The 14,343-nt window shown below is 29.9% G+C and overlaps 1 protein-coding gene across 4 annotated transcripts in view; it reads left to right on the plus strand.

The window, feature by feature from the left end:
• LOC106471691 (serine/arginine repetitive matrix protein 2-like) overlaps positions 1-14,343 on the plus strand; it is a 53,908-nt gene that overhangs the window by 21,221 nt on the left and 18,344 nt on the right. For 3 of the 4 annotated variants that reach the window (XM_022400303.1, XM_013932308.2, XM_022400304.1), the window contains exons 4-6: positions 369-425; positions 5,372-5,428; positions 8,465-8,614. In XM_022400303.1, the coding sequence (XP_022256011.1) occupies positions 369-425; positions 5,372-5,428; positions 8,465-8,614 (264 nt within the window). The remainder of the gene's footprint in view (positions 1-368; positions 426-5,371; positions 5,429-8,464; positions 8,615-14,343) is intronic. The other variant, XM_013932309.2, reaches the window with a different exon arrangement.

The following is a 14,343-nucleotide window of genomic DNA, read 5'->3' on the forward strand; positions in this document are numbered from 1 at the left end:
CTGCTGTATTTAATAAAACACTTTATGGTTAGTGTTAGTAAGTAAGATAAAAATTATTTGCTATGCACATCTGTTGTGTGAGTGTATGTAACTAATTATGTCAAATGTTTTGCTGGATGTAATGAAAATACTAGTAGAACAGAAAGTGTTGTGTTTAAATTTATCACTTCACACATTTTTCAGTTGACTTCATTCAGTAATTACAATGTATTTTATAAAAGAAGAAATATGTTTTAATTGGATGAACGTGTTAAATTGTTTGTAGATTACTCTGTTTATTTCAGTATTTGTAATCACCTACATAATGGTGACAACATTTACAAACACTGATTTTACATCTCAGTGTAAGTTTATTTTGGATCTTGTAGGGACGATGAGGTATCATTGATTAAGAAAAGGACACCAAAGAAACATCACCAAGAGAGGTGAGATAGAAAATAAAGTATTAAATTGTACTAAATAATTTTGTAGCAACTTGTTAAAATTGAAATTTCTATAGTTTATTTCTTGATTAGTCATTCAATTGAAAGATTTATTTTGATCAGATCATTTAAGAGTTTTGAAGTGAAGTATAAAGATTGTTTATTTTTATTTCTAAGCCTGTTAATATTATTTAATCAATCAAAAGTTTATATGAAATATCTTTGTTATTCCATCTCTTGCTGAGATTGATTTTGGCTTCTGATATATGTTGTTTTCAAAATATGTGTTTTCTACATCAATGGGGGCAAATTGGCATCCAGTTCTCTAGCAGCTTAGTGTATTCTGTTTTCAGGAGCTAGTAATAGCATGCACTATTCTGTTGCTTTTATTGTGGATTAACACCATTTTTGTTTTTAACTTTCACTGAAATATTTGTTTCAAGTTTACCAGTTTACTGAAAATGAATTTTTATACAATCAGTTGAAACAGTATTTATTAGAACTGTAAATTTGTTAATTTAATGAGTGAGTGATTCCTCTTTTATCATATTTTAAGAGAACATCAGGCAGAATATTTTTAGTAGTTTACTATAATGTAATGCATCTTGTTATTTTGAATTGTTTAGCTTTGTTAACTTTTATAGTTAATCTCCATTGGTTTTCAAACTGCCTGCTTAAGTATTGTAAACCACATTTGACATAAATTTGTATTCTAGGTGATATATTATTTAGAAAGTTGATCTTTTTCTCTCTCTCTCTCTCTTCTTTTTTTTTACAACCAGAAGTTATATTGGAATTTTTTATCTAATGATTTTACTTCTGTAAAATTTACATACTAATCATTATAGCCAATAACACAAAACAAAACTTTTATTGTGAGAAACAGTTAGTGGATTTAAATGAATCTTTAAAACAATGTAGTGAAATATTCATAAGAGTTGTGTTAAAGGATTAGAAAATTTTTGATGTGTAGAATGTACGAATGTGTATCATGTAGTTTAAGTGTATTTTTCTGCAAATGAGATAAACCTGTATTTGTTAGATCCTCTTATTTTACAAAACAATGATGTCAAATTACCTTTTTTTCAATGAAAAATATTCCATAATTTAGAAAGAAATGTATTTTAAGAAAATGTAAAGGATTTGTAATGATACATTACATTTTTTTTGCAAAAAAAATTAAAACTACAGAAAAGATGCTGTTTTGTTTCTTTTCATTTTGTTTTTCAGTTTTAAGATTAACAATGAATAGATAGATGGTATATTGTTTAAAAGCTAAACATTCTGCACGTTTTTTTATGCATGATGTCAGTTCTTGCTTGATAGTACCACATGATAACTCTGTCTTTCAATATAGTACTAATTAATATAGTAACTTTAATGAAATAAATTTATTTATTTTTATACAATTGTGAATGAAGAGGCTAACATTCTGGGTAAACTTAGTTTTTATTTTTGAGAGTAAAGTTTTCTGGACTTTCATATTAATATTTCTATTTTTGCATTACAGTATGTTATAATGAAGACTTGAGTTGTATTTTTTAAGTGAGAGAATTTTTTTTGCATTACAGTGTATTAAAATCAAGATCTTTGAGTTTTTATTTTTTAAGTGAGAGAATTTTTTTTTGCATTACATTATATTAAAATGGAGATCTTTGAGTTTTTATTTTTGAAGTGAGAGAATTTTTTTTTTTGCATTACAGTGTATTAAAATTGAGAAAGATTTTTTAAAGTTAGAGAGATATTTTAGGACTGTAGCTTCCTGGTAAAGAGTGATTCTTGAAGATTCCTTATTTTTGTTGAACATAAGATTTAAAATATAAAAGTTGGTTTTCAAACTTAAACTATTGTCTAATACTTCCCAACTTAATATTAAACCTAAAATTGTTTATAATACAAAAAAAGTTTGAATTTTATTTTATTTTAGAACTGAAGCATTAGTGCTATTGAAATTAATGTTGTTTTATCTGATTTACAGAACATAAATGTTTGCATTCATATAATGATTAACTGAAATATTGCAAGGTAGAATGTTTTAGAAATCTGTGTTTCTAGCAGTTCTTGTCTTAGTTCTTTCTGATTTGACTTGATAAAAATACTTTTCTGTTTTTTTGTTCTCAAACAGTCAAAATTAGGTAATATGTAACGAATTAACTTTTGTAAGTTAGAGATTGTTTTAACGAGTTTTTTATTTTTAACCTGTTGATTGGATTTCATAAAAATAACTTAAACAATTTTATGTTGATATTGACCGAGCTGGATCACTGTATAAAAATATCTTGAATTAAGACTAATTTTGATAATTGTTTTTAGACTAAATACTGTAAAGGAAGTCATTTGTGTATTTATTTTGTAAAAGCAGAGGATTGAGGTTGTGTATGGTAAATAGTTTTTAAAGCTAGATTGATTATATGTTAACTGGTGTTGATTTGATTCAAAATGTTTGTTCAGTGCTTACAGTTTAAAATATTTGTAAATGAGCTCAATTCCTCAAAGAAAGAGTAAGTTACACTGCTTTATTCAGTAGCTGGAAGTAATGATGTTTTATTTTTCTTGTTTTAAGACAGTACATGGCTTAGAAATGAAGGTAATGTTATATGTTTCTCTAATCTGGGCATGGACATTGCATATTTATTGTTTATTCTTACATTAGAAATGCTTCAGTATTTCATAATAATCAAAACAAGTGCAATTAACCAACTACAGTACTTAAGTCTATAAACTGTGCTACAGTTAATTCAGTGTAGATTTGAATACCAGTTAAAGTTACAATCATTAAGCTACTGTACTGCTATTAACTTTTATGTGATTATACACATGCAAATAATGTAATGAAAATTTAAGTATTATTAAAATGACACTTTAAAGGAAACTGAAACCTGATTCTGTATGTGGGGGGGGGGGTAGCTTTACAAAAAAAAAGTCAATAATCTTTATAAAAAGTTCTTTATTATTGTATTTAAGTTTTGAAATCCCATACTAAGATAATTCTTTATGCCTTTAAAAGTCTGCATGTTTTCTTTTTCCCTTTTTTTTGTGGTCTATCATAAAATTACACATTATTTAGAAAAATCAAGTTAAAATATACATATATATTCTGAGTGTGTGAAATGGGATTTTATCAATTAGTTAAAGGAAGAAAAGTTAATCTAATCATTACACTTCTTCTTTTAACCCTTTAGGCATGCCCATCGCCGTATGGCAACCACATAATGCAGTTTGAATATTATACTAGAAAGGCAAATCAAGTGCACAAAAAAAGCCTAATCTGCACAAATGATTATCTCAGCTATCAATTTGTATCTAACATGGTATATGCTGCTTTTAAAAAAAAATTGGTAATATTTTGAGCTGAGTATTGTTTAATTTTTATGGGAAAATGCACCCAAAATGGCACCAAATCACTCCAGTGTTTTCATTCTTGAAGAGACAATTGAACCTTTACAAGCTAACGATGATTCTAGTTCTGAACCTGATTATCAGATGATGATTTTGAGCATAATATGATTGATGTTATAGTAGTTGTGCCAAAGCTGAGCCCATGGGGGGCAATTGATGATGGTGACAATGATTGCAAAGTTACCATCTTTAAAACGACCAAATTTCAAAGTATAATTCAAGGGAGATCTTGTGGACCTATTGCAGGATGTAATAACAATATACCTGTTGCCATTGCTAGTACAAGTGGGGTGTACAACTACACATACATGTCCTCCCAGGGCTAGGCTGGTTGGGCACAACAACCTGCACGTTAACATTGTCGACTTATTCGTGGAGCTAGGCATGGGCTTGGTGATGCAAATAGTGATTGATGGAAATTAGTTGTAGGTGATGAACATTTTCAACCTTGATGATAGAAATATAGGGTACAGGGGTAACGAGACTCTAAAATGCTGCAGACCCTGTCAATTTTTTGTAGTTATTCCTGGATGATGCTTTGTTTGATAATATTGTTAGAGAAACAAACTGTTATGCTAATCAGTCTTTACAAAGGGGAGCTGAAGATTTGAAACCATGCTCACAATTTCATAAATGGGTACCCGTGAGCCATCAAGAGGTGAAATCATTCCTTGCTTTGCACCTTGTAATGAGCTTAGTCAATAAACCCGAAATAGAGGACTACTGGGACACATTTTGGCTAACTTGACTTCTTTGGTTTCTACCGTGTCCTTATTAGCAATAGATTTGAATTAATCTAGAGCATCCATTACTCTGCAAACAATAATGATCATTGCCAAAGATGTGTCTTGTTATGATGGGTTATTCAAGGTGCATCCAGAGATTGACATGATAATTCCCAAATTCACACAACTGTTTGGTCCAAAAAAGGAATTGGCTTTGGAAGAAATGACAATTGCATTCAAAGGACGAAATGTTTTGAAACGGAACAACCCTAAGGAACCACATAAATGGGGATTCAATGCTTTTGCATTATCTGAGTCAAAAAGTGGATGTGTTCTTGAATGGTCAAATCAGAAGAAATATGAATAAACTGTAAATATGGTGGCCATATTGGAAGTGTGACATTATCAGATATGCAGGTTATTTCAAATTATTTGTATCTTCAGATTCTACTGAACAATTTTATTCCATATGTGTCTTGGACTATTTCAAATGGTTTTAGAGGTATACTTGATCTAATTAGACATGTATATAAACCTGAATATACAAAAAAGTACATACCTAAAGGGTTAATAGGTTTTGAATATTATTTTGTTTCACAGTTTATTACCTGTTTTATCAAAATTATGTTATATTTGTCCAGTTATTTATTAAGATGACCCTTGGCAATGATATGCAGTTTGCATTACAACACAAATTAGATATTAGCCCTTATAAGAATTGTATTAATTATTGCCAAGTGTATTTATATTCAGCTTAAGTTTATCATATTCACATTTTAAGGATTTTTGTATGTGGTGTGAGGAATTGTTTTTCTTTTTTATTAGGCCAGTTTCTGCAGCATCAAAGAATAAACGAAAAACTTCTGATAAAAGAAAGAAAAGGTACGTATTGTCACCTTTTATTTTCTACTTTTATAACGCTATTCCTATGGGTAACTTCTACTGCAATCCATGACTTAATTTTGGATGATTTTAATAAGCATAATGATAATCAAAATAGTTATTCTGATATGAAATTTCATGTTGTCTGTTAAGTAGCTGAATTATAAAATTAAGTAACCAGCCAAATTACTAGATTACTTAAACTACAAACACTGTTTTGAAACATCCATGAAAACAACTTGAAGCATTCTAAACAGTGGATGACCCTAGCCAGCACGAGTGTAGTGGAAAACATGAATGTAGCAATTAACTTTGTAGGACTCTTAGATTTTATGAATTGTACTGATTTTTCTTTTTTAATGGCTTTCATCAGAAACTTTATGCAAATTTTATTATTGTTTTTGGTGAGTGTTATATATCAAGAATTCTGTAATCTTGAGATAAATTTCTAAAACTTACCAGATGTTGTAACTTGTAAATAATACAGGTCATATATGTGTTTGTTGATTGTTTGGGTTCTAATGTATTATATTTTTTACTCTGAAGAGCATCTGTCTGAAGATGTAAAGCTGGTAAGAAATAAATAAATTTTGGGGGTTTTAGTTTTTTTTGTATTGGAAATAATTATAAAAATGGTGAAGAAAAAGGGTATAATAGGCAAATAATACAGGAATGCCACCCCTTTATTGCCTGGAAATAAACTGTAATGGGGTTGCTTGTTGATAGTAGAGGTTTAACTTTTCACTCATAAGTTAGGTGAATTGGAAATGGCTGCAGATTGAATAATATTTGTGTTACGCAAAGATGAAGTTCACTTATTTTTTTCAAATTCAGTGTAAACAGTAAGAAAACTGCCAAATAACTTCAATATCTTCAATCAAAGCATAACTTCTTGCCACAGTCTAATACAAGGGCAAGCTTTTACAACAGCATTTAACAGCAGTCAATACTAATTAGCTTAGCGCTATATAGTTTCAGACTCAAATTGTCATTATAACTAATTGACGATGTTATTCATGTTATGATTCCTTAACATTTGTCAGGTTTTTATGTATGGGCAGGGTTGTTTACTGTAGGTGTCTGTGACTTGTATGCATTACATTTCAACAATACACAAACAGCACACAGTCCACTTGTTTTAAAATAATATATTAAAACAAGTCAAGTGTAGATACAAATATTTGTTACACTGTTGGATACCACAGTTGTAACCAGAACTTTAAATAGTTCTCTCTTTTTTTCTTTTCTTTTTTGTCAAAATCCACACAGGCTGGTTCAGTTACTTTAGAACACAATTGACCAGACAAATCATTCTTCTCTATTCTGTTAATACAATACAGTCTGTGATAATATAATTTTAAAAGACATCACTATACACACTTTTATGCCTAACAATGCAGTCTAGATCTCTTTAACTAACTATATTTTGGATGTGTGTATATATATATATATATAGCCTTACAGAGGCCTAGAATGTTCCGCATACTATGAGATAATATGGTGCAATAATATTCAATTAAAACAATGAGAAGAACATAGAAGGTTCTAGTAACATGGGGCAATAATACAAGTGCCAGTTCACAAAAATTAAACTACAGAACATGAGATTCGTAACACAGTTACATAAACAAACCTGCAATAAACTGTTGTTTCTAAAAACTGAATTCAACACTCATGCTATGCTTAAACAGAAAGAGTCGTGTATATCTATCAACATTTATCGGCCATACTAAAATGAAGTTATAGATTTTATAGATCCCCCCCCCCCCCCATCAAAGTTTATATTACTTGTGTGTATAAAAGTACAGGCACTAATATTATGCCCAGTAGTAGCAGTGACATCTACTCATGGCTCCCAAGACAGAAATATTAAAGTTTTCATTAATCAAAGATTAGTTCATGTAAAAAATTATGTTTTAGTACAAGCTGTATCCAAAGAGTGTACATAAAAATGGCACTCTTAATAATAAAAGAGTTCAGTGTAGAAAACCAAAACTATTCAAAAGTGATGTTAAGTATTCTCTGGTTATGTTCTTTATGAGATAGATGACAGTTCTTTCCAATAACCTTGCTTTAAATGCTGGTGTGAATGTTATCTTGAAAACAGTAAGATACACATTAGCGTGAAGCAGCCTTAATAAATGTACAGCTGTGAAAATCACTGATGAGTAGAGATGATATAACCAGAAGATTGAAGTGGGCATCCGACTATAAACAATGGATTGAGCAAAGATGGAGACGTGATCTTTATAGTTGAATCCAAGTTAGAATTGTTCAGAAACAATCAACTACAATTTGTTCAATAGTGGAGGCCTCCATTCTCATCATATACTGTGATGTCATAAAAGGATGGAAACAACTACTAGTGCAGAACAAACTTGAAAATAGCTACAGGCAAAGCTTAAATACCATTGGACAGAGAAGATTATAAGTTAATGAATTAAATCTAAAGTGAATGAAGTGGTGAAGAAGTAATTCATGGTTTTGTAAGAAAGTGATTAGATATAGTTCCTGCAGAGAAGAACAGTGGCATTTAATCTGATGTTTAGAAGACTTATAAATAGACCTGAGACTTTTTTTTTTAGTTTATTTAGCTATTATTACCATTCCTGAACATATTATTGTGTTAAATTGCATTGGTTTGAAAGTTCTTACAATTTTTTTCTCTAATAAGATATCAGGAAAGCCTTATTAGGTTTGAAGAGCACAGTAGTGATGGTAAGATATTCTGGTGGCTAAAATCCTTATTTACTGAAAATTATAGTTGATTTTATGATATTCAAACAATGCACATAAATAAAAGAACTTAGAGTTTATTGACAATAAAATATATTTATGACCAAAAATATTGTTAGCAAAAGTTTTAGTGTGTGTGCTCATTGTAAAAGTATTGTTACTTAGCCTGTAAGTTTCTTCACAATACAAATGAAATAACAAAAAAGATATATATATATATATGTGTGTGTGTGTGTGTGTGTCTGTGTGTGTGCATGCTTGTTATTAAAAGGAATAAGTGTGAACATTTTCTTTTCTCAGCAGCAAGGATTATGAGAAGAAGAAGAAGCATCATCGGTCTTCATCTTCAGAGTCCAGTAGTTCTTCAGCATCTGAATCATCAAGTGATAGCTCATATAGCAGTAGCAGTCAGTTTAGTTCTGAAAGCTCAGACCCATCAGACAGTAGTAGGTTAGTACATATTGGCCAACATATTTGTGTTAAGACTGTTTTGTGACTCATATGGTTAGTAATTAGTCCAAAACAATTTTTTAAGCAGAGATTTTAGTGTTTGAAAAGAATTTTGTGAATTTCCATGTTGTGTATTACAAAAATTTTAGTTTATTATGTTTTTTTTATGTTTATTTAGTTTTAGATTATGTATGAATTGAAGTTTCATTTATTCAGAAATCAGTGTTTGTGAGAACAGAGGTAATTTTTTGATAGTTTTAAAGTTAAATATATGTTGTTTGGAGAATAATTCCTCAATTATTATGCCAATGGCTTATTTTTCTGTGTATTATTGTATGATTAATCAAACTTGTTAGTTTCTAGAACATTACCATTAGCTGTTAAGCAGGTGGAGCTACATAAGCTCACAGTTATTATTATTATAAAACAAACACAGTAAACAAAATGAGACTTTCATGGAGGCCAAACTTGAACAGTATAAACAGTAATTTTAGTGAACAAGTAATTTCATATTTCTTGTAATGATTGATTTATTCTCTATGAATAACGTACCTCACATAAAGAAGGTCGCCAGCCTTTATGGTTTAAGACATGACATCTTGGGGATGACGGGTAAGTTTTATGACATTACACGGGCAAAGCATTCTTATTCTATTTAAATTGTTCTGACGGTTTTGCATTTTTTATGTTTGATATAAGACAATGTGGTAAATTTGCTATGGGTTTGAAATGGCACACAACCATCAAGATCATAGCTATTTCACAGCTTGCACTTCTGCAGCTGTACTCAAACCAGACTAAGACAGCTCCATAACACTGAATTAAGTATTGGCTAATCATAAATGAAATTGATAGCTTGTCCATTCAGAAGTTGAAACATCCGTATTAGTTTTGGTCTCAAGATCTTTCTGGTGAAACTATTCAAAAAGAGCATGAGTGAGAGAGTTCTATATCAGGGTGGCATCCTCACAAGAAAAACATCTAAACTAAATAATAAAAAAAGTTAATTTTATACCTTAAACACTACCAATAAAGTAAAGGTAAAAAATAAATATATGACAGTCCCACTGTCTGTTGAATACAACGTGGGATTAGTGTTATAATGTGACAGTCCCACTATGTCCATGAAAAATGTTATAGGATCAATTTTGTGACATGACAGACCCACTTGGGTTTGGGTCTGTGAAATACATTTTAGGATCCACTTGTTCAATTAGTTTTTATCTCAGTTTCCTTGGTTGTACATCAGCATTGTCGTTAGTCTTAACAGTGCCTCAGTTTCTTAGCTTGTATATTAGCATTGTCATTAGTCTTAATAGTATCTGTTTCCTAGTTTGTACATCAGCATTGTCATCAGTTTTAACAGTGCCTCAGTTTCCTAGTTTGTATATTAGCATTGTCATTAGTCTTAATAGTATCTGTTTCCTAGTTTGTATATTAGCATTGTCATCAGTTTTAACAGTGCCTCAGTTTCCTAGCTTGTATATTAGCATTGTCATTGGTCTTAATAGTATCTGTTTCCTAGTTTGTACATCAGCATTGTCATCAGTTTTATCAGTGCCTCAGTTTCCTAGCTTGTATATTAGCATTGTCATTAGTCTTAATAGTATCTGTTTCTAGTTTGTACATCAGCGTTATCATCAGTTTTAACAGTGCCTCAGTTTCCTAGCTTGTATATTAGCATTGTCATTGGTCTTAATAGTATCTGTTTCCTAGTTTATACATCAGCGTTATCATTTGTGTTAACAGTGCCTCAGTTTCCTAGCTTGTATATTAGCATTGTCATTGGTCTTAATAGTATCTGTTTCCTAGTTTATATATTAGCATTGTCATTAGTCTTAATAGTATCTGTTTCCTAGTTTGTATATTAGCATTGTCATTAGTCTTAATAGTATCTGTTTCCTAGTTTGTATATTAGCATTGTCATTAGTCTTAATAGTATCTGTTTCCTAGTTTATACATCAGCGTTATCATTTGTGTTAACAGTGCCTCAGTTTCCTAGATTTTAATTCAGCATTTTATGTCTCTGAACTGCATAATGTTGTTGGATTTCAAAGAAATTTTGAAAGTTCATTTACTAATGAATGACCTACGCATACTTCACCACTAACTTGCATAAAATTGTCCTTAAACTTTTAGGAATAAAATATCTTTCTATAGATTAACAAGTTTCAGAAACCTGTGATATAACTTGGCCAATCCCTAAACCATTCATCGAAAAAATAATTAAATATGGTCAGCCATTTTATAGATTGCTTACAAACATTTGTGAAGTTAACTTTTGTAAAGTTGTTTTGTTTTTTCAAATAATACAGATATCACTTTTAAAATATAAACTTCCCAATAGTCCTAGAGCTATAAACTCTTTTGTTAAAATGGTCTCATTCCATACAGCCAGCAGTAACCTAGTGGAAATCTTGAACAAATTTTTCATAGCTTTTGTTTTAATAAGATGATAATACAGCATTTCCTTTCATTAAATTACAGTAGTGTTCTGATGTTTTTATTATGTTCTGATAAGGATTTAAATCCATGTGTTAATCTGTAAATTACAGTGTTTTATTATGTTTTAAATCTGTGTTTGTGACCATTAAAGTTTGATTATTTTGTACTCACTGTACATGCTTTTTCACACTAGGATATACATTTCTTTATAATTGTATTTTACTTAAGTCAGGACATTGTTTATGTTGATTTAAATAAAGTGATTTATTAGCTTTGAGATTTAAAAGTAGTTTTATAAAATTCCTCCACAGTATGATAATTATACAGAGGGCAGTAATATTAACTAGATACCCTTTACATTGGCCTATTTACAGATTTTTGAGTATTCTGTCAATAAAGGTGAGTACAATAAATGAATCATTAGATTTTACTCTATCACACTTCTTCAAATATTCTGGTCTACTAACAAGCTTGGTTTTACATTTTCTTAGTACTTAGCACTAACCTTTAGTATGGTATTAAACATTGTATTCATACACCAACAAAATAAAGTTTTAAAACCAAAAGCAGAAATCCTGCCATACATTTTAACACTATCTATTGTAGTCTACTAAAATACTTACTTTTACACTGAGTTTTTTAGAACTTGGCACCAACTGTTAGTATGGTATTGAAAAGTATACTCGTACACCAGCCAAATAATGTTTAAAACCAACAGCTGAAACCTGCCTTACATTTTGACATTATCTGTTCTGTTCTATTCACAAGTTTACTTTTACACTGAGGTTTTTAGAACTTGGCACCAACTGTTAGTATTGTAATAAACATTATATTCATACACCAGCCAAAGTTTACAACTAACGGCAGAAAATCTGCCAAACATGTTTTCTTCAGCCACTGAGGAGGACACTAGATAATGTTGAAATGTATGGCAAGTTGTTGGTTTTAAATTTTATTTGATTAGCATTCAAATAAAATATTTAATGCTGTTTACTCAGACTGTTAACTTTTACAATGATAAAATTAAATCATATATTAGTATGTAAATCATGTATTTGTTGTCAGCGAAACAAAAAATAATTCTTAATTACTTAAAGGTATTAACATAATTTTGTTTTCCATTAGTGAAATATAAGTATTTGACTTTGAGGATATTTAGTTTCTAAAAGTGATTTTAGGCAGTGTAATCAGTAATGTCGGCTGTGTCTTCATGGACTTTGTGTGCTTTTATTTGGTCAGGAGCTGATGTTTCTTGGACAAATATGACAAAGCAAAGATTGGATAAGTGCTTAAGACAGTCCAAAACATATTTTCTTAAAAGATCATTGACAATACTATCTAGCTGAACTTGTTAAACAATTTTTTTTAACAAAAAATGAGGGTGAAGATAATTTTGCAGACTAGGCCTTTCCTTTTACTGTGTGCTTTTTTGTTTTAAAAAAATACAGGGTAGTTCTACTTAATAAACAATTTTCAAGATAAATCACACTTTGTCTGACAAAAAAAAGACTGCTATATTAGAATTATTTCAATTAATTATAAATTGTAGCTGTTGTTTTTCCTAATGAAAAAGCTTTTTAAGTTTTAAAACTTTCTGGTTGTTATGAAAGTGTGTCAACAGTGTTTTCATCAGCAGCTAGCCATGTACCTTCTAAATGGTACTGAGTTGTATCAAGTCATTTTTTTTGTTTACCTGGAAGAGTTTTGTCACACTATCTTGTTCGCATTAATCCTCATTCAATGTGTTCATCAATTGAAAGTTCATATACACACAAGAGAATAAGAACAGTTTCTTTCACTAAAAGTTAATGTTTTTAACTTACATGAGCTGTACCAGATTTTGTTAATAAACTCTTGTTGCAACTCTTCTAAAGCAAGCGATATTTACTAGATAATTGATTTATACTACAAACTGTTAGATGATGTGTAATACATTGTTACTTGCATCACAGCTTAATTGACATCAGTGCTGTTCTGGCATTCACCTAAATATGCTTAACCTTTGGGCTCCTAGAAGTGGATTTTTATCTTGTCTAACTAAGTTTATTTACTGTTGCCCTACATGTGAGGCAGAAATAGATAACTGAATTTTCTTCCAGTATCAATGTGTTCTCATCCCGATGATTTAATCAATGTGTAGAAAGTGTTTTAATAGGTACCTTAATATTAACTTAAAGAACACTTCCAACATTTATAAATGATTAATATATCAATTTTGTTTTAAGTACAATAGACACTTTATTAACAAAATCAGATATGCTAATTAACCGTATAGAAATGGTTTCAGTCAACCTTGTAATCACTGTGTAACCATGACTTATGCATCACTCTGTATGTAGTGAATATATCTTCATGAAATTTGGAAAGCTTTTACTAAACATTATGGGTATTTGGCATATAAAAAAGTGAGATTTTTTTTTATTTAAGTATTTTTACTAAAGATTTGTCTCTGAATTTTCCAAGCCTTTACTGAGTTAGTCTAAGTGCAAGGTAAATTTCATGCTTAGAATAAAAAAAAAAGTTCTTTTCAACTTAAAGTTTTCATATTTCATTTGCACAATATCCTAAATGAATATCAGAAGTTTTGGGGGTTTTCTTTTCTAAGATTTTATCTCTTCTTTTCTAACACTAAATATAGCAATCATCAATGTGTAGTGAATAAAAAGTTGGAAAATATGAAATAAAATAAAAATATCATTTTTTTTGTTTCTTTAGAATAACTATAGATTCTAGCATAAGACAGTTACTGTTATTTGTTCTTACAGCTTCAGACCTCCAACCTTTTCACAACTACTGTCATTTAACTTCGTTGTTCTTTGAACTGTATCTAAATAGCATTACAAAGCAATAAATCACCCAGCAAGAGCTTAGAGTAAACAAATGATCATGTTACATCACATGATGGAAACCAGCATGTATTCCTAAAACAGAGGTCACAATTTTTTTTATTTATTCTTATCTCACCTGATAAATTTCTAATTTTATGTTTTAATTACTTTTCTTTAAAAATGTATAATAGTAAATATAAAATATACATAAAAAGAAGTTTAACAGTTGCTTTAGACTTGAGGCCTTTTGTACTTGGGTATGTGGTTTAGTAATCCTGTTTTTTTTTTCTCACTTTGTTGGTTGTTCAAACATAATCATGTAGCTTTGTTAGAAACGAAAACATATTGGGCACTACAATAGAATGTCCCAAAACTTCTATAATTTATGTAGAAACGAAAACATATTGGGCACTACAATAGAATGTCCCAAAACTTCTATAATTTATATGGATTTTT

This window comes from Limulus polyphemus, unplaced genomic scaffold (assembly GCF_000517525.1).
Source record: "Limulus polyphemus unplaced genomic scaffold, Limulus_polyphemus-2.1.2 Scaffold4792, whole genome shotgun sequence".
Lineage (NCBI taxonomy): Eukaryota > Metazoa > Arthropoda > Merostomata > Xiphosura > Limulidae > Limulus > Limulus polyphemus.